At 43.1% G+C, this 23,375-nt stretch overlaps 1 protein-coding gene across 8 annotated transcripts in view; it reads left to right on the top strand.

The window, feature by feature from the left end:
* Positions 1 to 23,375, top strand: part of LOC113007774 (partitioning defective 3 homolog B-like) — a 223,168-nt gene that overhangs the window by 136,108 nt on the left and 63,685 nt on the right. For all 8 annotated transcript variants that reach the window (XM_026144697.1, XM_026144696.1, XM_026144694.1 and 5 more), the window contains 2 exons: positions 12,032 to 12,142; positions 12,412 to 12,771. In XM_026144697.1, coding sequence (XP_026000482.1) covers positions 12,032 to 12,142; positions 12,412 to 12,771 — 471 coding nt within the window. The remainder of the gene's footprint in view (positions 1 to 12,031; positions 12,143 to 12,411; positions 12,772 to 23,375) is intronic.

Genomic DNA, 23,375 nt, shown 5'->3' with positions numbered 1-23,375 from the left:
ATGCATTTGTTTTTCTGTAAAGTTGTGCGTCTTTTGTCTTTCTTGCTCAGACCTTTTAGCGTCGTGTTATTGTGCTTTATGTGTACAGAAATATAGTGTGTACACCCAGCCATAACTCTGTGCTCTGCACATAATTTACACGAGTGGAAAGTACGGTTGTTGAGCTGGTCCGTCGTCTGCGTGTGTGCGACCGGCTGTGAAAGAGGAAGGGAGAGAGACAGTCTGTACAAATGAAAATATGGCGATCTATCAGGTGTGACTGGGAGAGGACGAGGTCCACCAGAACAAAATGTAAGCGGGCGCTGCTGCTGTCACTGCATCATATTCATGTGGTTATTGATGTGTGTGTGTGCACGCTGTTCATTTTCAAATTTAAACTATGTTTATTGGAATATCTGATATATAATGGGTCTGCCTATATGAAGCACCACGTGTGTGTGTGCATGTGTGTGTTTGCTGACTATCATTTATAATTATTGAAAAGGTTTCACATGAATGGCACATGTATACTTAAAGAGCTTTGAGCCTTTAGCCCATTTTTTTACCTCTCACTGATACCAGTAATTAGACTTCCCCCATATTGTCCCATTTTTTTCCTCGTGGCTCCTCTCCCGCTCTCTGCGCTCTTTCCAGCTGGTCATAATGCTGCATCGCTGTTAGACTTAAAGTGCTCCATCGCTGGGACTATTAGCCCATCTCAACGGTGGGGCCCATTAGGACTGACTAGCTCCATTGTGGGCTGTGTAATGGTTGAGCTTCATGCTAGGCCTATTAGCCCGAGTCTGTGCATACTGTATGCCTGTGTGCTTTTGAATGTGTGTGTGTGGTGCTTAGATGAAAAGGTTGATGGCAGAAAATGGACTTACTTTGATGCTGCAGTCCCCATCATTTGCTGGAGATTTTCTGATTGGTGGAGCTCTGCTGTGTTTGAATTAAGCTGCCTGTAAGAGTTGCTGCTGTACAGTTGCAGCACTTAAATAGGCTGTGAAGAAATGACATGTTGGCAGTTTGATGGAGGCCATATTTCACTCCCGATCTTAGCACAAGTCCAGCAAATGTCATTTATAAATGTATATTCAGGTTGCTTGAGTCAGGCCAGCTTCTTTCTCAGTTAACCCTCAGCCATCTTCTTCTTCTCTTCTTCTTGTCCTTAGCGGGCGACCAGCGGCGGTGGTCTGCCGCGCAACCAGTACGCTGCTGTAGGTGCCGCAGGTTCTCTTGCTTGACCAACGATTATCTTCCACGCTTTTCGATCTAAGGCGATGGTTCTTGCCTGCTCGAGGTCAAGTCGAAGGGCCTTCAAATCATCCTGGATTTGTCTCATCCATGTCTTCTTTGGTGCATTTCGATGCACCCTCCAATCGGTGGGGCGGGTCAACCAGAGTAGGCCATGGGGGTAGCGGCTCAGGTCCATTCGACAAATGTGGCCAAACCAACAGAGTCGGCGGCGCTGGATTAGGTTGCCGATCGTCAGTTGGCTGCCGCAGCTGGTGAGGATGGTGTCATTCGAATGACGGTCGCGAAGGGAAACGGCGAGAACGCATCTAAGGCAACGCATTTGGAAAACTTCGAGCTTGCTCAGGTCGTGTTTGAGCATTGTCCACGTCTCCGCACCGTAAAGTAGAATGGGCAGGATCAGGGTTCGGTAAAGGTTTGCAAATGGCTCCTAGAGGTTGCTGGCAGTTTCTGCAAAATCTGATGCCAATTTCAATTCATGCAGACCTAAAAACCAGTCAGTAACCCCTGGTAACCAGTGGTTGTCAGGGAAAATTGCGTATTCCCCATCTTTTTAGTGACTGGTTGTCGGGGGTTACAGATGGTTGAAATTGAACCACCTCATGATTGCTTTGGTTGCTGCAGTTGTCTTTAGACGACTTTTCAATTCATTCAATTCCACATTTAGACTCAGTTGCAACTTTTATTTTGCATTAAACTCGAATGCATGCATCTTAGATTCTTGCATTTTGGCTTGCAGCTTGCACAGGGGCATTGACAACAGTCTTAGTGGCCGCAGGTTTTAATTTGCTTCCAACTGTACATGAAGATAGACGCGTGCAGTAGAAATGAGATTTCAAGGCACTCGAAAATTTTGTGCATGGAAGACGACTCCAAATTCCCCAAGCAGGGGAAAAAACAGGCTTCTGACCAGACGCTGAATTTCATTGTTTCATGATTAGAGAGCACATGCTTGAAGCAGGGGAAGGACTCTGCCAATCAAACGTCTTGACAGGAAGTCATTGGGGTGTCACTGACTGATGTCATGCCTGTCAGTCATCAGAGCGTGTATGTGTATGTGCGTGCGTGCTTGTTATTGTATCGCACTTGTCAATCACCCATTCCCTCATGGATCTATTTTCCAATGATAGGAAAGGAAGGCGTGTCCTAGGAGTGGTAGAGGGAGGGAGGGAGAGAGAAAGGAAAGAATAGATGAAGTGAGAGTCACAGATGTTTGGCCTGATTTTTCTCGGTTGTCAGTGGGTTTATCGGGAAGCGCAGGTGTGTAACAGCCGCCTGAAGACTCGGCACTCCACATCTGTGTGCATGTTAATGTGTGTGGATTGTACATTGTTACGAGTGTTTTTGCTGAATAACATGTTTGCTGGATGTAAAGTCAACATAACGGCTGGTACCGTTTGCTTCCTTCTACTAAAATCTGAATATTGTAACAACTGAGTTCAATCATGAAAAAACAAATTAACCAAATTTTTTTGGAAAGCTGAGTTTAATTTCACTACCCACACCCCGATCAGTGAAGGAGACTAAAAGATCTCTAAAAGCAGCCGCAATCTAAAGAAACAGCTGTGACACAAAGTCACTGACCTCTGTCGGTCTGAAAGGGTTGCAGAGACATTTCTAAGGCTTTGTGACTTCAATGAAACACGGTGAGAGCCGTTATCCACACGTGAAGGAAATCTGGAACCACGGTGAACCTTCTCAGCAGCAACCGGCCCACCAAAATGACTCTGAGAGCTCTTCAGCTACTCATCCAGGAGGTCACATGCCACCAACAACAACATCTAAAGAAGTGCAGGCCTCATTTGGCTCAGTTATGGAGTTCATGATTCAACAATAAGAAATTCCAAGGAGAGAACCACTGCTGAGAACCACATCTGCCAAAAAACATCTGGATGATTCCCAAGACTGAGGACATAGAGGCTGAACTTTGTGGAAGGTTTGAGTCCTGTTACGTATGGCAGAAAACTGACTGAACATCATAGCAATGGTCAAACATGGTGGTGGTGGCGCGATAGTCTGGGGCTGCTTTGCTGTAACTGGTGTAACTGGTGTGGACTGTAACAGCAAGATAAAAGTCTTCCACCTGCTATCTTTTCTCTCTCGGTGGTTCTGTGTTTACAGTCAGGAAGTCTTCACTGGTCGTTTCTGTTTAAGCAGAAAAATCAAACTAACACACCAGATTTGTGTGAAGAGCTCACACGGAGAAGCAGAAGTTGAAAATCCACGTCTAACATAAACACGCGTATCACTTATATAGAGTAACCACCACCTGTCTTCGACAAATTAAACTAAAAGTAAGACCGAAATGACACCGCAGTCAAGCGCGAACAGTCTTTCTCGCCATCTGCCGTGATGACATGTGCCGTAAAGTTTTTGCAACATCGACGGTGTTGCCACAGTGTTTTACTGTCTGTGTACTCTACCCACTGTGGGCGTCTCTCTTTTTTAATGAAGCTTGGGATTAAAGTGAGACGGGGCCGTTTACTGTAATAAGCAGACCGTAAGTACGCACATATTCCCAAAGATGCAGTTCCCGTCTTGGTCAGACTTTTAGGCTTTTCCCTACACAGACGGGAGCTTTAGGAAAACCGGCTGTAGAGCAAACTTTCTCACATGTAAATGAGGAGCCATACACTTTCCATACAGACTGAGGTGTTACTTCCTGAATATTCATGAGCTATCGTTCTGTTCCCACTAATGACACAACAAGAGGTGATTTATTCGTCCTAACTGGCTGTTAATCAGCTGCTAATCTTACTCTGACATTTCTTGTGAAACAATGTTTCTCAGGCGATATCATCAGAACTTGTACATTTTAAAATCTCATCAGGCTGTGTGTTTAGTTTAGTTTAGTTTAGTTTAGTTTAGTTTAGTTTAGTTTAGTTTAGTTTAGTTTAGTTTAGTTTAGTTTATTAGGACCCCCATTAGCTCATGCAGTATCAGTAGCTACTCTTCCTCGGGTCTGACGAACTTTTTATGAAAATAAAAAAAACTTTCATCCATGAAAGACAAAAAAAGGCTCATAAACAACAAAACAACACAATTAAAACCAACAGCTCGATTAATCATACATTAATTGTTACAAATAAACATCTATAGGATTCACAGCAGCTCATTTGCTTTTTAAATGATTAACTCCGTCCCAGGGACCGACGTGCTCGTCACATAAAACGTCCAAAACGTAACAAAAAATAACCAATTCTAGTTGTTGTGATAATTCCTGAGATCAAAAACGGTGGACGTGAACTCCGTGCCACCGTCATTGCTTTATACTGCATTGGATGAGTTGATGTCAATTCTAGAAAAATAACATTTTGCTATAAAGAATTTCTGCTGCTTTTGCTGTGATGATTTTTCTAATAAAGTTAATTAATCCTGCCTTTTACACTTAACACACTTTAGAACTGAACAACTGTGTGTGTGTGTGTGTGTGTGTGTGTGTGTGTGTGTGTGTGTGTGTGTGTGTGTGTGTGTGTGTCTGTTTGATTTTACATTTTAAATCCACTTTTACGTGGTTTCAATTCATCAAATAGAAAAATGATCCAAATGTGTTTTTAAGTATCAAATAAATGAAGCGCATGAAGAAGAAAAACTGGAAAAGTGTAGTCTCACCTGTGAGACCTTTCTACGTCTGTGCACAGTGATTACATGCAGGCAGTGGTTTGTGATTTAACTGATTATCTTCGTTGGACAAAAGGCGTTTAACAAAGGAGACGATGAAAGGAGAGACGTCGACGGGTTGTTGAACGAAAGATTGAAAGAAACAAAAATGAAACAAGTTTTATTTTTACCCATTGTTCAACAAAGCGGCGTTTAGAGGGACAAAATCAAAGCATGCCAGTTTGTCTCCAGTTTATTTATGTGTTAGTTAACTTTTCTTACCGTGTGTGCGCGTGCACGACAAATACACTCTGCAGGAGTGTTGATTCAGAAACCCTACGTGCTCAGGCAGAAGGTAGTGGCAGGAGATAGGACTTTACTAAGAATGAATCTTTGTTCAACTGTGTGTTGCAGGATGGGAGAGTGGGCTTAATTAAGCTGTGTGTGTCCGTTTTCTTTGAATCTCTTTCTTCTTCTTCAGCTGTTCTTTCATTTTGCTGCAAAGCGTATGGAAATCGTCGATAACTGGATGTGGTTGCTTGTCTATTTCCAGTCAGAGAAGAAAAGCAAAAATGGGCAAATGAAGGATTGTTGTGTGTGGCGTCAAAACTACGCCTGCCAACAGAAGACCACATTAACATGATGCTGAGATATAAAAGAATCCATGGCATCGTGATTTCACACGGAAACGTGCATTTCAGATGCACATCTTCTTTTCTATATCATTAACACCTCCAAGAAGAAGATAATTTGTGGTCATAAAGACTTGCCCGTTGTCAGCTGCACCGCTGCGGAGTGATACTGCTGAGCCCAAAGCGTGCCAAGGAAGCACTCCATGCACCATTATGCCATGGTGTAGGGAACACCACCAGGATTCGTGGCGCTGTTGCCAATTTCTGACTGTACCATCTGTGTCCTTAAGCAGAAATTGATAATCCAACAGACCAGACAACATATTTCCAGTCTTCAGCGGTCCAATTTTTAGCTGTCCACTGTAGCCACACATTTGTGTTCTTGAGATTGGTTTTCCAAGTTTGTAAAGCCTTTCTGTCAGCTTCAACCAGTTTAGGGCATTCCCGTCTGACTTCCCCCATCACCAACACGTTTCTGCCTTCTGAACTCCGACCTTTTAGATGTTGGTTTATTCATTTTCCAGCAGCGTTCTGAGTAAACTTTGGAAACAGTACAGTACGCAGTGAAACAAGACATTCCTCCATGACCACGGTGCTACGTGTGACACAGGACAATCAACACAGGACTGCATAAAGTGCAAATGTGCAAAAACTGCAAAAAAAACAACGACCGTGTAACACCAGACGGTGCAGACACAACAGTGCAACAATGCAACAATGACAGTGGGTCGTGCAAAAGACTGAGCATTGTGCAGAAAGTAAGTTGGTGTATGAAGGTGTGCGTGTGTGCTTCAAATTAGCAAGACATGGCGATAATCTCGGTGCTAAATGTGTTCTTTAATTTTCAGAGAAGGGTTCTGTTGTTAAAATATATGTTGTGTTCACTTTATCATCTATTCTTTCTGTTAGTATGAGAAGCCGACACTGGAGAGGACGCAGGGGTGAGGAGAAGCATAGAAGAGAGGAGACAGATTAGCTGAAGAGAGAAGTGCTTGATAGCAAAGGGAAGGAGCAAAACGTCAAAGGAGAGGCTGAGGTGACGGGGTGAAAGCAAGGTACGCTGCGGATGAAACGAAAGAGAAATAAGATTAATGGGAGGAAAGCGTGCGCTGAGGAGACGGTCAGAAGGAGTGGACATAAAAGAGCTGTGAGGAAGGGTACGAGAAGGAGTTGAAGGAAAGGGTAAGCCTCTATAGGCAGCGGTAATTAGAGCAAGGCTCGTCCGCTGTGAGGCAAACGCACACACGTGCTGTTAATTCACACAGATGATTGGTGCCCTTCATTGCCCATCGCGTCCACCTCTGTGGGTGGTAAATAGGCTTTTCCCCAGTCTACATGAGGCACTTCAAATATACCTTCACAATATACCTTCTTTTATTGCAGAAGCAGTGATATGCACGCGCTGAAACAACAAAACAGTCGCACTTTAGAGAAACTGTGACTGTTGTTTGAAATAAACCATAAGCAGGTATAGTGGCACGATCATATATCAATAACTTCACTTGATAAATTAAACATAAAGGCTGTTATAAGGTCATGGTTTGTGTGTTGGAGGTATTAAGTATTTAATACTGGTTTAATTCTCCATGTCCTCCCGACTGTACAGCAGCTGGTTGTAAAGTTTAATGAGCTACCTTCTCCTCCATCGAGCTGGGAGTACGGTAAACACCTCTAAATGGTTTAGTACGGAAACATCATACTTGGTTACGATTTTCAATGAATTTTATTTATACAGCATCAGTTTACACCAACATCTCCTCCAGGTGGTTTATCTTGTGAGGCACAATCAGATGATCTCTTTTGAGCAACAGCTTGACAACAGTGGAGAGGAATGCTCTCTTTTAACAGGAAGTGACCTCTGGCAGAACCAGGCTGAAGGAGGGGGAGTCAAAAACTGCAGAAGCTTTAGGGTGAGGGGAACGAGAAGAGAGAAAAGGGGGAGTATAGAGATATTTTGTTTCTAAACTAATGAAAATGTGCGCAGGTTTTGTAACGTACATGTAACGCTGTAGTGCTAATGCTGCTAAACAGATTTGTACAGTACAAGTCTTCTTAATTACCCTAAAGATGGAGATGTTTGCAGAGATGCTAATTCTCTGTGGAATTTCAAACTGGATCATGGAAAAGAGAACATTTTGTTTGGTTGCTCTTTGAGGAAGTGTGTGCCTGGCTAATTACAGTGCACAGCTTCATTCTATACTCGTTATGTATTATTTTTATTTTCATTGTCCAACAATGACTTTTAAATCTTTTGTAAATCAGAGTTAAAATAAGGTTGCTGAGAGGACGCAGACTCCTCTAAAGACGGATACACGTAATCAAGTTTGGAGCCACCGACTGAGTTTTCAGGACATCGGTGAGCCAACAGGAGTCACTATGAATGAGACCCAAAGTTTCTGTGTGGCAGCACTTCACCGCTCAAACCTTTGTGGTCGGCCCCCATTTTCCATAAGTCACATGACTGGCCGCCATGGAGTTTGCCAAGAGGGATCTAACTGGAGGAAACCAGACACTGAGCAGCACCTCATTAATACCATCCCTACAGTCACACACAGTGGTGGCAGCATTGCTATGTTGGAAGCTCTTTCTGTAGCGCATAATAGCCTCGAGCCGTCTCCGGTGAAAACGTCTTCCAGTGTGCTGAGCAGAAGTTTACATGCTAACGGCACGACAAGCAGAAGTTCAAGAAGGTTCAGGAAGGTGAACGCACGCAAAGCTACTGGTCCGGACGGGATTCCCGGCCGCGTCCTCAGGTCATGCGCGGCTCAGCTGGCTGGAGTGTTCACGCACATCTTCAACCTTTCCCTCTCTCTGTCTGTAGTCCCAGCCTGCTTCAAAATGGCCACCATCGTCCCTGTACCCAAATCCTCCACCATCTCCTCACTGAACGACTGGCGACCTGTAGCCCTGACCCCCATCGTAAGCAAATGCTTCGAGAAGCTGGTCAGGGACTTCATCTGCTCTGCACTACCCGACTCACTGGACCCTCTACAGTTCGCATACCGCCACAACAGGTCCACTGATGATGCCATAGCCCTGACACTACACACTGCCCTGTCACACCTGGAGAAGAGAGACACGTATGTGAGGATGCTGTTTGTAGATTACAGCTCAGCATTCAATACCATCGTTCCCTCGAAGCTGGACAGGAAACTGCAGGATCTAGGACTGAGCAGCTCCCTCTGCAGCTGGATCCTTAGCTTCCTGTCTGACAGACGCCAGGTGGTCAGACTGGGCAGCATCACCTCATCCCCCATCACACTGAACACTGGTGCTCCACAGGGGTGTGTACTGAGCCCTCTCCTGTACTCACTCTACACCTACGACTGCACGGCCACTAACAGCTCCAACATCATTGTGAAGTTTGCGGACGACACTACAGTGGTGGGTCTTATCACCAACGGTGATGAGACGGCTTACAGGGAGGAGGTCAGCGCCCTGACCCACTGGTGTCAAGACAACCATCTCACCCTCAACGTCGCAAAGACAAAGGAGTTGATAGTGGACTTCCGGAGGTGCAGAGAAGTACACACCCCCATCACCATCAACGGCGCTGCTGTGGAGAGAGTGAGCAGCTTCCGGTTCCTTGGCGTACACCTGGCTGAGGATCTTACGTGGTCAGTACACACAAACAAAACAGTGAAGAAGGCGCAGCAGCGCCTCTTCTTTCTCAGGAGACTGAAAAGATTCGGCATGAGCCCCCGCATCCTCAGGACCTTCTATCACTGTGCCATTGAGAGCATCCTCACTGGATGCATCACCACCTGGTATGGCAACAGCACCGCCTACAACTGCAAAGCTCTCCAGAGAGTAGTGCGGTGCTCTGAACGGATAATTGGAGGTGAGCTTCCCTCCCTCCAAGACATCTACAGGAAGCGCTGCCTGAGGAAAGCGGGGAGGATCATCAAGGACTCCAGTCACCCCAGCCATAAACTGTTCAGACTGCTTCCATCAGGAAGGAGGTTCTGCAGCATCCGGTCCCGTACCAGCAGACTGAGAGACAGCTTCTTCCACCAGGCCATCAGACTGCTGAACACGTCATAGACACCTCAGCTTCACTACTGGAACTTCAACATTATGCACTCCATACTGTATATAAATGCCACTTGTTTTGCACATATTCAACTCTGTATATTTTATATATTTATTATTATTATTTTTTTTTTTTTCTTTTTTTTTTTTTACTATTTAATTTGTAAAAATGTGTACACACACACACACACACACACACACACACACACACACACACACACACACACACACACACACACGTAGGAAAATATTTAGTATACACATCCAGAAATGCATACACTATTATATATTGTACATATATTTATTAGTTTCAGGTTGGCCATTCTTGTATTTTGCTCGTTTGTGTTGTTGTGTTTGCACATCTCTGTTGCTTGTGGGGCTCGCACACAAGAATTTCACTCGCATGTGCTGTGCCAGTGTGCCTGCACATGTGATGTGACAATAAAAGTGATTTGATTTGATTTGATTTGAGAAGGAGAGATCACTTGGAAGAGCTGAATTTACTGAGATGGAGAAATTAAGAGTTTGGTGGTTAGACCAACACGGCAGAATCGAAGGACCAACCGAAGTCTAGATGATGGTGGTGAAGATGAAGACTGAGGCCTGGGTGGAGCTCTGACTGATGTGTCTGTGAGGTGCAGATGGGTGGAGGTGGGTTGCATGAATGAGAGTCTGAAAGGGAGAGTAACAGAGAGCACAGATTTAAACTACGCAAAGTGGAGGCTGGTTGGCTCAAAGAAGGCAGGCAGGAAGATGATTGGACAAGAATACTGATGGCAGTGTTGAGATCCACAGCGAGGGAAGCAGTAGTGATGTAGACAACAGCAGCCCAACCCCCAGGACAGCAGGCAGGTGACTGATTACATTATTGAACTTGTGCACAAACGTCATCGTGATGCCAGGAAAATACAGGAAGCATTACTGGAAAGGAGCGAAAGGCCTGGAGTTTCCAGGTACTGTCTGGACTTGAACCTAACCTGAAAATAGCGGTGCACTATTGCTCCTCATCCAAGCGGGTGGAGATTGAACATCTGTGCCTGAAATGGGACAAAAACAGTTTTAATCTTCGGGCTCGTTCCAAAGAAGACACTGAGCTGCCATTGCTGTGGAAGGTGCTTTAACTAAAGGTCCTCTACAGGACCCAAAACTGGCTGTACTTTGTCACTGTGTGTAGATTTCTCAATGCACGCAGTGCTAATCTTATTAGGACGTTTAAAGCGAGGCCTGGTTTGTACTTTAGAAATAAATCTTACTTTACTTGTTTGCCTGTAATTGATTTTGGTGATTTGCTGTATATGCATGCTTCCTCTGCAGTCCTAAAGAGTCTTCATTCACTGACCACTTATATTTTCTATGGTCGTATATTTTACTTTATAAAGCCGTTCTAGGTGGACTTTGCATCTACATCTGTACCCTTCTCTGTCCCAGGACTCATAGTTACCATCTAAACTTTAGATGGAGACGGAGGATGTTTCTTTTAAGAAACATGAAACCATTAAAGTTTTATGTGTATGTGCTGTGGATTTATACTTTATGTTGTATTTGTAGTCTCTCTTGTGAGACAGATTGATCTCAGTGGGACTTCCTGGTAACATAAAGGTAATAATATTAATGATGACGATATTAAATGTTAATAAGAATGTTGAATCCATTTGAAGACGAGTTTGAAATGGAGCAAACAACCTGATTGGGTGAAAAAGCTGGAAACCATAACACAAACGGAGATCAGTGCCTGACAACAACAACTGCAAGTTAACTCAGATTTTAAGGTGTTTTTCACCTTTACAGACTTTTGATGAGCCTTAGAGCTCCGTCAATGCAAAAGCATGCAAATATTGACTCAGGTCATTTTTCTCCAGCTCACAGCTGAAACACAAAATCACCCCAATGTCACCAAATCAGTTCTTACATTTTCATTTCCCACTTTAGTTCACTTTTCATTTTCAGCAGTGGCGGCAAAGTCTGAAGATATAATGATGCTCATTATGACATCCAGTCTTGTGTGTGTGTGTCTGCCTGCATCTCCTCCAGGTAATGAATTGTCTGGTGTCCATTAGTGCTGAGTACGCTGTTGATGCTGACCACACAGAAGCAGTATTGACTGCTGTGGTTTGAGTATTGATATGTGGCCACTTAAAGCGGGTCTTTAGGTCTGTCGCGCGTATGCCGTCTTTTAATTTATGTTAGCTTGTATAGACTGCGTTCCTATTGAGCTTCGTGTGTATCCTTCCTCTGTCAAATCTGGATTAACTGCGTGTCTTTTACTCCAGCGTCCGTCGGCATCGAGTTAACCACCTGTGTGTCCAGTTTACTAACCCACCGTGGAAGCTGTTGTTGGTTCAGTTGACTTTTCTATGTGTGTTTATTTGTATGTGAGACGCGAGGGCTGTATCTGCCCTGTGATTCTTTTAAGAGTGGTGCTGATGCAGTGTTTGTCCTTTATCTACGTCCTCTGTATACCAGCTGTACTGTGTGCTGTCTCCGGCTTTCTTTTTGATCCACATGCTGTGTCAATGTTTGCTTCTGTCCAGATTTGGAAAGAAAAAAGAGGAGAAGAAGGAAGCGAAGGCCGCTCTGCAGCGACAAAAGTCAGACCTCCTGAGTGACCATGAGCTCGAGAGGATGAAAGAAGAGAGAGAGAGGTGGGGAGGTTTCTATCCATGAGATGATTAGGATGAAATAGCTGAAATACTGCATGCACTCAGAGGAGGTGTGTTAGTCTGTCTATGCTGAAGAACATGAATGCTCACTTTAACAGCTCTTTTAATTACCTTTATCAGTCTGTCTCCACCCCTCTGTACGCTCCACGCCTGTCATATCTGAGCTCTATGCTTTTGATTTTTTCTATGCTAGTCCACTAATCAAAATACATTCAATAGATGCAATAATTAGTCCTGCGTTTCCTTTCCAGAATCGAGGCATCGCATCCCGAGTTACAAGATCAGCGGCAGGGCGGCGGCGGCGGTTCGGCATATCCCGATTTTGAAGATGATGACGCAGATCCCAACTACGCCCGTATACAATCCTTCAGGGACCGAGATATGGGCTCGGTGCCACAGCCTCTGTCTCAGTCGCCTCCCTACAGAGCGTTTCAGCACGCTCGTACACCTTCCCCTCTCGGCCCATCCGGCTTTCAAGGGCACGGAAATCATACTAACGAGCCCGGAGTCATCCCCGATGATGACCCTCTGGATAGGCTCTACGCCAAAGTCAACAAATCAAGGGGAGCTGGAACTACGTCTCCTCCTGCTCCTCCTCAGGCTAATGACAGGTAAGGAGCTACGACCTTGTTGGGATGTAATGATAAGACGAAAAGGATTTTGAGAGCACAATGGTCTTATTCATTAGTTATGTTCAGATTCTATACCTGGAACATGTGAAAGCTCAGAAAGGTGTGGATACACCAGAGTCCCACCAGGTGTGGCACATGGGAGGCTCCCAGTGGAGCTTGTGAAAAAGGTTCCCCATCAGTGGGTTACAGGGGCCATCACACAGCTACAGCGTACTGTTACCTGTGTGTCAGAAAGGTGTCGTGTATACACAGAACATGACCAAAGCGTGCTGTCACTTGTAGTCCACCTCCTGTTCCTCGTCAGTGTTGCAGTACAGCAGCATCTTCATGTTTCCATTCTCTTTGCTCTTCTACTGAATCACATTCATCTGCCTGAGGCCAGTGTGTGTGTGTGTGTGTGTGTGTGTGTGTGTGTGTGTGTGTGTGTGTGTGTGTGTGTGCCAGTTTTAAAACAATACAGATAGAGACAGACAAAAAGAAAAGATTGACTTGTTTGTGCTTCAGTCTTCAGTATGAGTGGCTGTGTGCTGACGTACACATAACATCCGTGTGTGTGTGTGTGTGTGTGTGTCATAAGAAAGCAGGGCTCAGTGTTCCTCTCCGTTTCCCAATCCTGACTTCTTTCCTTTATGATGTCAGTCACAGCTCACTTACCTCTGAATATATCTGCCAGTGCAGATATTCTCCCACACACGTGTGCATCCACCTCATTTCTGTACCTGTCTCCTTGCAAAGGAGTAAAGCTGTTTGATGGACAGCTACGAGCATCCCGGAGATGTTTTCTGACACTGCCTTTCCTGTATTCTTAACTTCGTGCCTAAGAGGGTTTTTCTTTTTAAATGCAGAGTCAGGACTCTTTGACCTTGATTCACAGTGTCGAGTCCCTCAACATTATTAAAAGAAATCTAATTGTTAAGAGGATTCACAAAAAGAAAACTGTCTCACCAAGCATGTAAGCTGTGCTCGGGAATCAGATAATACACCGAAAGACAATCATCTACAGTATCTCACAAAGCTGTTTTCCCCAACAGTCCACAAATTCCCCCCTCTCTGAGTTTTTCTTCTTCACTGGAAGCTGGTTAACTGCCATTTACTTTACTCTAATTAATTTGATAAGCGCCACCACAGAGAGCCACAGAGTAGCTATTCTGGTAAGTCTAATTGGCAGGGTGGGAAATCAGTTTAGAGTGCCTCCATGTTCAGAGGCAAAATATTGATATTTGCCAGTAGTGTATTGATAATGTATTACAAGAAGAAATTTCACAATATGTTGCTGTCTTAAGTCTCCCACTCATAAATCTCATTCTATGCAAAAATATAAAATGTTATATTTATATAACAAAATAATAAAAATGCCCTTTTTAAATGGTTTGCCTCATATAATCTGTAAAACCAATAAAACCTCTGAATTTAGGCTTTAATACTTATTTTGTTAAATCCAATTTAACGTTTTCTCGTCTTTTTCCTTATTTAAAGCAGCATGGGTCTTAAAATGTTTTGATTTCTTTAGAGCTATATATCTATGGCCTCAGGTTTTGGCAGACGGTGCTGTTCATTTATCATCACTTCCTGAAACCTGATGATGCAGACAGAAGGAAGTGCAGGTATTGGCTGACAGTAATCGATGGTGCTAGAAAAAGAAGTTAGTGTGTCAGCGGGGTGTGTGTGTGTGTGTGTGTGTGTGTGTGTGTGTGCTGCTGTGAGTCAAGGGAGGCCTGAGCCACTGTATGCATATAGGAGATAAACAAAATCTCTAAGAACTCCATCAGCACGTCAGCAAAGCAGTGAAGAACACCTCTTTCACACACATGCATGCAAACACACACACAGACCGACACAAAGACCAACACAGTGACGGAAACACCGTGCAGCTCACAGCTGAACCCAGCTACGTGTGCTCGTGGAGTTAGGTGTGTGTTAGGTACAGATTCGTGTGTGTTAGAAAGAAAGTTGATTGAAAATGGCTCTAAAAGCCAGATTACAAAGCAGGATCTGTAGTGTGCCAGCTGATATTGGATGGTGATGATAACTTAAGTGATAGATAACATCATACCTGAGACCAACACCAAAAAAGCCTAACAAATACAGACGCCTACATGTCTGTAGGTGTCTATGAAGTGTGCAAGAAAGACCACATCAGCAGTGAGCGGGCAGTCAATTGTTAGCTAGTGCTTGATCGTGCAGTAGATTGTGAGAGTTCTGGAAAACAGAGACAAGAGAAGAGCACACATTTTTCTGCAATAATCCCATCATTCTTTTATTATTTGAGTTTAAAGGTGTCCTAAATAATAAGTTATTTAATAGACAAAAGGATATTGTAATCAAAAATATGCATAGAATAGTATGCAATAACATCTTCTAATGCAGGGGTGTCAAACTCAAATACACAGTGGGCCAAAATTCAAATCTGGAACAAGGTCGCGGGCTAACGTTAATATTTATTGAAAAAAAAATCTTCCTCCAGATATGAGAATGAATCTTTTCTTATGGACTCGAACACGTTTTGCTGAAAAACTGAATATGGAACAAGCAAAGCTTAATACTAAACAATATATATATTAGCTGTATAATACCAGTAGGCCAGCTCTAATAGTCATTTGGTATGGCTTCGCGGGCCAAATATAATTAGGCTGCGGGCCAAATTTGGCCCGCGGGCCAGAGTTTGACACCTATGTTCTAATGCATTCTCATAAACTTCATCAAACAGGAAGGAAAGAGACGGCGTCACTAGCATCTTAATAAACTTCATCCTCACCTCGTACCTCATCTCCTGAACTGAAGTCTCTAACACATGGAAACGTGCATAAACATGTTCATTGTTACTATCATTTATTAAAGCTAATAAATAATGTTTAATGTTGTTTAGCTAGCTCCTGTTGGACAGCTAACAAGAGCTAGCTAAACAACAACAGCTACTTATAAGATAATGTTACGCCAGTTAATTTTATACACTTTCCTTTGAAAAACAGTCTGATTTCATTTATATATATTAGGAGAGTTTCTTCACTAAGTGTTCAACAGTTACACCCACTTCAAAGAATGTTTACTAATACTACTTAACAGCTGCTAACAACAGCTAACAGTGGCTAACAAGAGGTAACAGAGGCTAAGAGTAGCTAACAGCAGCGCTTACTGATAGCTCAGCATATCCTCAATGATTCACCTCAGTCTCTGGTCAGAAGTGAGCTTTTCTGATTTACTGACTCAGGCTCAGACAGAGTCTGCCATAACTGCATCTTCCAGACTAAATAAAGGTGGACACTTCTCACCCAGCATTGACAGCTGAGGTAAACAGTGCACTCACAGCCTTCCACAGATAGGGATGCAGATAGGGTCCAAACAGTAGTAGAATCACACTGGCTGGCCACGGGCGTTACGACGGTACAGTAAAAACGTGATATTTTTGAGCTCTTGGCTGACTAAAACATGTTTGTCCTACAGCAGCCACCGTAGCTGGGATTCTACTTTTGTATTGGGAGGGTTAAAAAAACAGAAGTCATTTGAAATTTACATCTTGCACTGAAAACTTAAACCTTTAAACATCATATCAGTTTCAGGAAGCATTTACATCTACATTACTACATTTGTATGCAATATGTGGATTAATTAGAAAATGCAGGGGTCGGCAACCTTTCTGATGATGAGTGCCATCTACAATTTCCTCAGAAATCAGTGTGCCATATGATTGCATTAGCAATAAATGTAATAACGCTCTATATCAACAGTTACACACTATATAGAACAACTTTATAGAATTATATTTGTTCGCAGATGTTGGCAGCTATCAGCGAATAGTCATCAGCTATTTTGAAACAAAAAAACATACACTTGTTATCCATAACAGCAAATGAACTGTACAACAGAAAATGCAAATGCTTTTTATGGTCTCCTCACAACAATGTTAAGAAAAGTAAACTGAGCCAATATGGCATGTTTGTTAATACACATATTAATGTGATCTCTGGTCTCCGAGTGTCCAGCATTCAGAGGCTACCTGAGGACTCATGTGAGAGAAAATGTGCTCACACAGATATGTAGAGCCAAACACTGTCAATAAGGCCTCTGCAATGTGACAGTGATGTACTGTCTTGTTGGTATATGTATGATTTCCATACATTTTACGTCAGATAAAAACGTTGGTTGTAAGATTCAGATAATTATTTAATAAAAGCGAGACATTTTAAATGAGAATAAGAAAGAAAAGTATTTCTTTGTGCCCCCCTCTCCCTGTTAATGCCCTACCTGGCCCCCTGGCAAAGCTTTGCTAGACCCGCCCCTGCACAGTTACCAGCTGTCAGCTACTTAGAAAAGGATCCTGGTGTTATTTGTCTCTCAGAAACACTTCATAACTTCAACTCATTCATGTCACCTAAAAGGTAAACCTGTTTCTCCATCACAGCTCTGATGATTCAGTAAGGACATCTCCTGGTTTCATCTTCATGTTTCCCTCTCACCACATATCCAAACCAACATCATGACCAGCAGCTTTACAGCTGTGGCTCCAGCAAACATCAGCTGATACTTGAAATTAATATTAAATAAATTCTAACAACAGCTGATCAAGCTTAAACGTGCTGCTGCTGTTTAGCGCGACATCCGCTGGTTCCTCTTTCTGGCGCAAAGTGAGCGATAAACAAACAAGAAAGAAAAGCCGATCAGCTGATCATTGATCAGTTTCATGATTGAAATAACAACGGGAGGGAGAGAATGAGAGAAGAAGAGGCAGCTGTGCAGCAAAGACAGAATAAATCCAGCTTTGTGCCTTTTTCATCCTAGCTGAAGTCCGGGACAAACGGTTCCTTTTCAGCTCAACACGAAACGCGTGATATTTTCTCTGAATAAGAGACGATTCAGTTTGTACAGGACGGTTGGAAACTCTACTAACTAACCTTATGAATAAAATAAAGTTCACTATCAGTAACATCATAGCACCCACCCAGCTGCATAGAAACTCCGTCATGCTAGCTAGCACGCAGTACGAGTTATTGCAACTGACTGTAAAAAGTCAGCACAACGAAAATAAACTCCACCTAAACTTGGTTTATATCTGACCCAGATAGACTGCAGGTCATAACTTCTTACCTGAAGTTCAGTTCACCTGACACTCGGACCAGCGGCCGCCTCGGGTCTCTACTCCTCCTGCCTCCCCTTTCCCTCATCCACCTGCTGGCCTCCACCACTTACCAATGTTACTGAATCTGTGGAAGCACCGCCATAACCACCACCAAACAACTGAGTTATTTTTACACACCGACCAGCATCTGGCCAATCCACCACCTTCCATTGTTTATACCGTTACAAAGAAAAAAATCATCGGCCCATAAAAACGAAAAATCACCATCGATGGTGGCCAGTCCAGCTGTGGTCGTGCCATCAGTTAACCCTTCGCGTGCCAGCTGTGGCACGCATGCCTGGGGTTGCCGACCCCTGCTCTAATGGATAGGAATTTGTTTCTCTTTGTATAGCTGGCTTCATGCGTGAACCTTACATTCTAAGATTATATTTAGTTATTTGGTTAGTCAGGGATTTGTGTTAAACAGTTCTATTATGGAAGGACAGTTATTTAACCACACAGCACAGCGATATATCACGCTGTCTGCTTCTCAAGTAGCCTACCACCTTTAATTCCAAAGGGCACTTCCAGCTTAATTCCATATGCATGGCAGAGTTTAGTGCAGACTCATTTAGTAAACTCATTGGACACACCAACACACATGCACACACACACTGAGGCATCCAGACACAACACATTTGGTAAAGATAATAAGCACTAGCATAAATGTGTTTTCAAATAAATGAGCCACATCCTCTCTTCACGTCTACGAACACAGCCTCAAATGTAATAATCCATGCGCCCGTATAATCTATTGTGACAGTTGCACACATTTTCAGAGGACTCTTTCCACCGAGGGAAGGATTTCTCACGTTGGCGTTTCTGCTGATTGACTGTCCTTCTAACAGGCCTCCCAGCATCATCTATCCAAACAGTGTAGTGCCACCCCTCAGTTTTTTTAATCAGCAGGTTATGATTGCTTTGGCAAAGATAAATAGAGTTTAATGAGAGTATCTTTGCTGCTGATCACACTCATGCAGGTGTTTCTGTCTCTGTGAGGAGACTTGGTGAAAATGCATTCACTGTGCCCTCCTTAGCCCTGACTTTAGAAACCACAGCCTACAGCTTAAGTGAAACCGACCTTTAAATTTACCTTAAAGCTAAGCGTCGATCCTCCAGCAGATGTTGGAAGTTGTGAGTCGGCACTCAGACTGTGATGGTTTCTGCACAAAAAGACTGGCACACCAACACCCAGTCCATTTTTTGAAGTGACTACCAAGCCTCGGATAAGAGCTGCCCTCAGTTTTCTTGAGTGGGTGCCCCCTCCCCACCCTTACCCAGCCACCACCAGCACCAGGTCCAACCCTTCCAAGTACCCCTTGCAGGTTTCCATAACAACCATGACCCCTGGCACTACACCAATTAGAAAACAATCAGCCTTGAGAGACCAGAAAGGAGTAAGCCTGAGAGAGAGGGAGGGAGGTATTGTAGCACTCGGCTGGAAGATAAGTAGAGAGCAATATCGACAAGAAGAGACATAAAGAAAAAACGTCTAGAGTGCATTTGTTTCTGATTTCACAAAGAGAAAGCACAGTTCCTCCTGACTTAATAATAGAGCAGCACAGCATTACTTTTCATTAAGAAATAATACAGCCCCGTGTGGTGGTCTCGCTCGCTGTTTATAACGTTGCAGGTTCAGCAGCTGTGCAGGTGTTGGCAGTTTATTTCCTGCCCTGCAGTCTGAACCAAGCAGTCCATTAGGAAACTGAAACTAGATTTCAAACTAAAATAGTTTATTCAAATAAAAATAAAAACTTTGAACTAAATGATCTTTGAACTGAAATAAAATGCAGCTATAGAGGAAATCTACTTAGTATTAATATCTGTTTATCAGTTTATTTAAAAAAACAAATAAAACTTGCCTGTTGATGCTTTGATGGACGCGTTTACTGACTGAGATCACTGCTTTCAAACAGCTCTGGACTGATTTTCTTAGATTTTGCTTCTGGCAAATTCTCTCCATATGGAAAAGACTAAAACTAAGACTGAAAATAATAAAAACTAAACAGAAACAAGAAAATCTGCTCTGGAAACAAAACTGAATTAAAAACGAAAAGTCAAAATGAAATGAAAACTGCTAAATTATACAGTAATATTACACTTTCTCAGAATTTCTATTATTGTAACATAATAGCCTGTTCAGTCCAATTCAGAGTTATTTATACAAATCACAACAACATTCAGCTCAAGGTGCTTTATATTGTAAGGTAGACTCTACAATAACACATACAGAGACAAACCCAACAATCATATGACCCCATGTGAGCAAGCGCTTTGGTGACAGTGGGAAGGAAAAACTCTCTTTTAACAGGAAGAAGCCTCCTCCACCAGGCTCAGGGAGGGGCGGGGCCATCTGCTGCGACCGGGTGGGGTGAGAGAAGGAAGACGGGGGTTGGTAGTTGTTGTAGTTTCTCACACATAATGCTGTTTGGAGGTCTGCTTTTATATGTTTACGCAGCTCATCACATATACTGACGCGCTGGTTGATACACACATCAGTGGAAACAATATACGCTCCCAGGACGTTCAGAGTTGCGTTGGTGAAACAGAAAAACAGACACAGCGGGCGCTCGTACAGGAAGAAGTTATGAGCTTTTAGCGTTGCTCGGCTGGTCACTGGAGAAGCTTTCTGTCCTCTGCGTTAATTAATCAGACGTTCTCTCAGCTCGTCGTGTCGCACACAGTCACACTCACAAGAATACATACTCACTGTCTTTAACCTGCACACCTTTTCCTCTCCCTCACTGTTTCTCTTACACACACACACACACACACACACACACACACACACACACACACACACACACACACACACACACACACACACACACACACACACACACACACTGCAGGAAGTCGTCAGGAGTGCCAGGTTTGTCAGTATGAATGCTGTTTGCCACATAAATCTCTCCATGTAGGTAATTAGCGTTTGGAGGGCTTTGTGAGCATGCGTGTCCGGGTGCTTTGTTGTGAGTTACATGATTTTAACTAAAAAACTGAATGAACAACTAAGACTCCATAAACCTGTGGGCCTGATTTTCTGCTCGTATTTACGCTGCACTGGAACTCTGGAGTGATGGAACTGTTGGTCAGTGATGGTAATTCAGCATTTTGGTCTTTTATTTTGCTGCAACAGCTTTGGAGCCTCTTCACTTTCTCTCTGCATCGCTTTGCCACTTTGGTGGCTGCCTGCTAGCTGGCAGGGGAATTACTAACAAAAATATTTTATTTCAGTCAGACAATAAGAAATTGCATTTAATTCCACCTGCACATACAGCACCGTGCAAAAGTCTTGAGTTACTCCTAATCTCACTTTATTTTGCTTCCAAGGATCAAAACTTTCTGCTCATGTTTAAAATAATTAAACCAGTTTTGTTTTTTGGGACACGGCTGCTTTTTCTCCTTGTAGCTGACCATTTTCACAGAAATGTTTGTTTGTTAAAGTACTTAACACTGACCTATGAATTATTCAGAATATATAAGTCACATAACATAAGTATATAAGTATGCATAATAGACAATTTAGTAGTTTGATACTAATTTTGCACCAAACAAGCTGATTCTCAGAGATTTATTATCTGAAAACTTGGTTTATCCAGGTAAAGTCCGCATCGCCTTAAAAAATGTGAGGAAACTGGACAAATGTGGCAGTTCTAAAAAAGGTTTCTACAGAGGCTGAGGATTATCTGTCGTGTCTTTTATGTCCATCTTATCAGAATTAATGGAATTAAGAAACCAGAAAAGCATCATCAGATTATGATCCACCGTGCAGCACCATCTGGAAAACATCTCGTTTAGTGTTCATGATGATAAAAACCCCAAACACACTGCGGGGCAGTAAAAGCATACATAGATAGTGTTCCACTCTGTGTTTTTCTATCAGTCGTGGATCATCAGAGCCTGGCCTTCACCATTACCGAAGCAGTGTGGGATCATCCTACAGAGAACAGAACAAGAAGAGCTTTGGATGTCCTTCAAGAAGCCTGGAGAAATATTCCTGAAGATACTCAGAGAAAGAATGCAGGTGGTCATTGTTTGGATATCTTAAAACAAATTACTGCAGCTTTCTCAGCAAAATATGAAGAAATGAGGGCAGGCTCAAGACTTTTGCACAGCATTGCAGGGTCTGTAAACTGTTCTTTCTTACCTTTTATGACTGTTGTCATGGATAGTTTACAGGGAAAGCTCATGTTTGACCAGTGTTTACATGTGAGACTCCAGATACTCTGTAGGTAAAACATAGAAAACCGAATTTTACAACCAACAGTTACTGTGAAAATGATCGCGCATCATCATTTATAATCTTGCTTATAAACTGAAGCACACAGTTGGATCCAGGAACCAAGGATTGTTTTAGGATTAAAGGAAGTTCAATGAAAGGGGAAGTGGGTTTAAGGACAAAGAGGACGGGAAGAGTGAAGCACGTTAGAAAGAAGAAAGACTGGATTGGCTGCCTGTTGCTAAAGGAACAAGTTAGCAGAAAGAAAATGTAGGATTCAAATCTAAATATGGGCAAAGGCGAATGTGGAGTAAAGAAAAGGGTAGTGGGTGAATAATAATAAGAGAAGAAATACAAGATGAGAGAATTCAAAACTAATAATTTAAATTAAAAGAGGAAAATTCCACACGAGAGAGCGAATATTGTAGGTGGTCCAAATTTTCAGTCTGAGGGGTCGCAAATAAATGCAGGAATGAGAAAAGTGGATCAACTACTGTAGAGAAAAGGAGAAAAGAGGAGGCAGCGAGGGATTCAGAGGGGAAGAGAGGCTAAGTACATGTTTTGGGAAAATTCAACCAATGAGATGAGGGGAAGTCGGTGGACAAAGAGAGGAGAAGGTCAGTGAGTGTCCGAGGCTACAGGGGCAATTAGACTGAGAAAAGTAGATGGGAACACAGAAAAAAGTAAAGGATAAGCTGGACTGAGATGCTTGGAGTAGAAAGTGGTGAATGTGAAGAGGACTAAAAGAGAGGAATGAGAAAAGGTTGTGGGGTGAGGGGTAGTAATGGGGAGCAGACGAGAAAAGAGCCCGAGTGTGTGTTTTCTGGACTCAAAGCGTGTGATTCAGCCTGGCTAATAAGGAAAAGCTCTCAAGAGGCACTCGTGTGCTCCATCCTTTCCTCCCCCTTGCTCTCTTTCCTTCAATAGACCCTTTCTAGGTCTCTCTTCCCCCTGTTGCACTCTCTTCCTCTCATTTAATGATTTCCGCCTCTCGTATTTGCACAAGTAGTTCTCAATGAAAAATAAATTCCATGCAAAGGACATCCGCCCGCGATAGAGCATGTGCGTGGTAAAAGGACACATGGGCACATGCACTCTTCCTCTTCAAAGGACGAGTGCACGCACGTTCACAGACTCGCTAAACGCTGCTATTGTTCATCTGTCATATTATTATTCATACGTTGATGGTTTTCCCTGATTTTCATCTGTCGTGTGTCTACAGATACCTGTGTGCGCTCGGACTGTGTGTTA

Source organism: Astatotilapia calliptera, chromosome 16, assembly GCF_900246225.1.
Source record: "Astatotilapia calliptera chromosome 16, fAstCal1.2, whole genome shotgun sequence".
Lineage (NCBI taxonomy): Eukaryota > Metazoa > Chordata > Actinopteri > Cichliformes > Cichlidae > Astatotilapia > Astatotilapia calliptera.
Note: the sequence above shows the minus strand (reverse complement) of the source record. Positions and strands in the feature narration are given on the sequence as shown.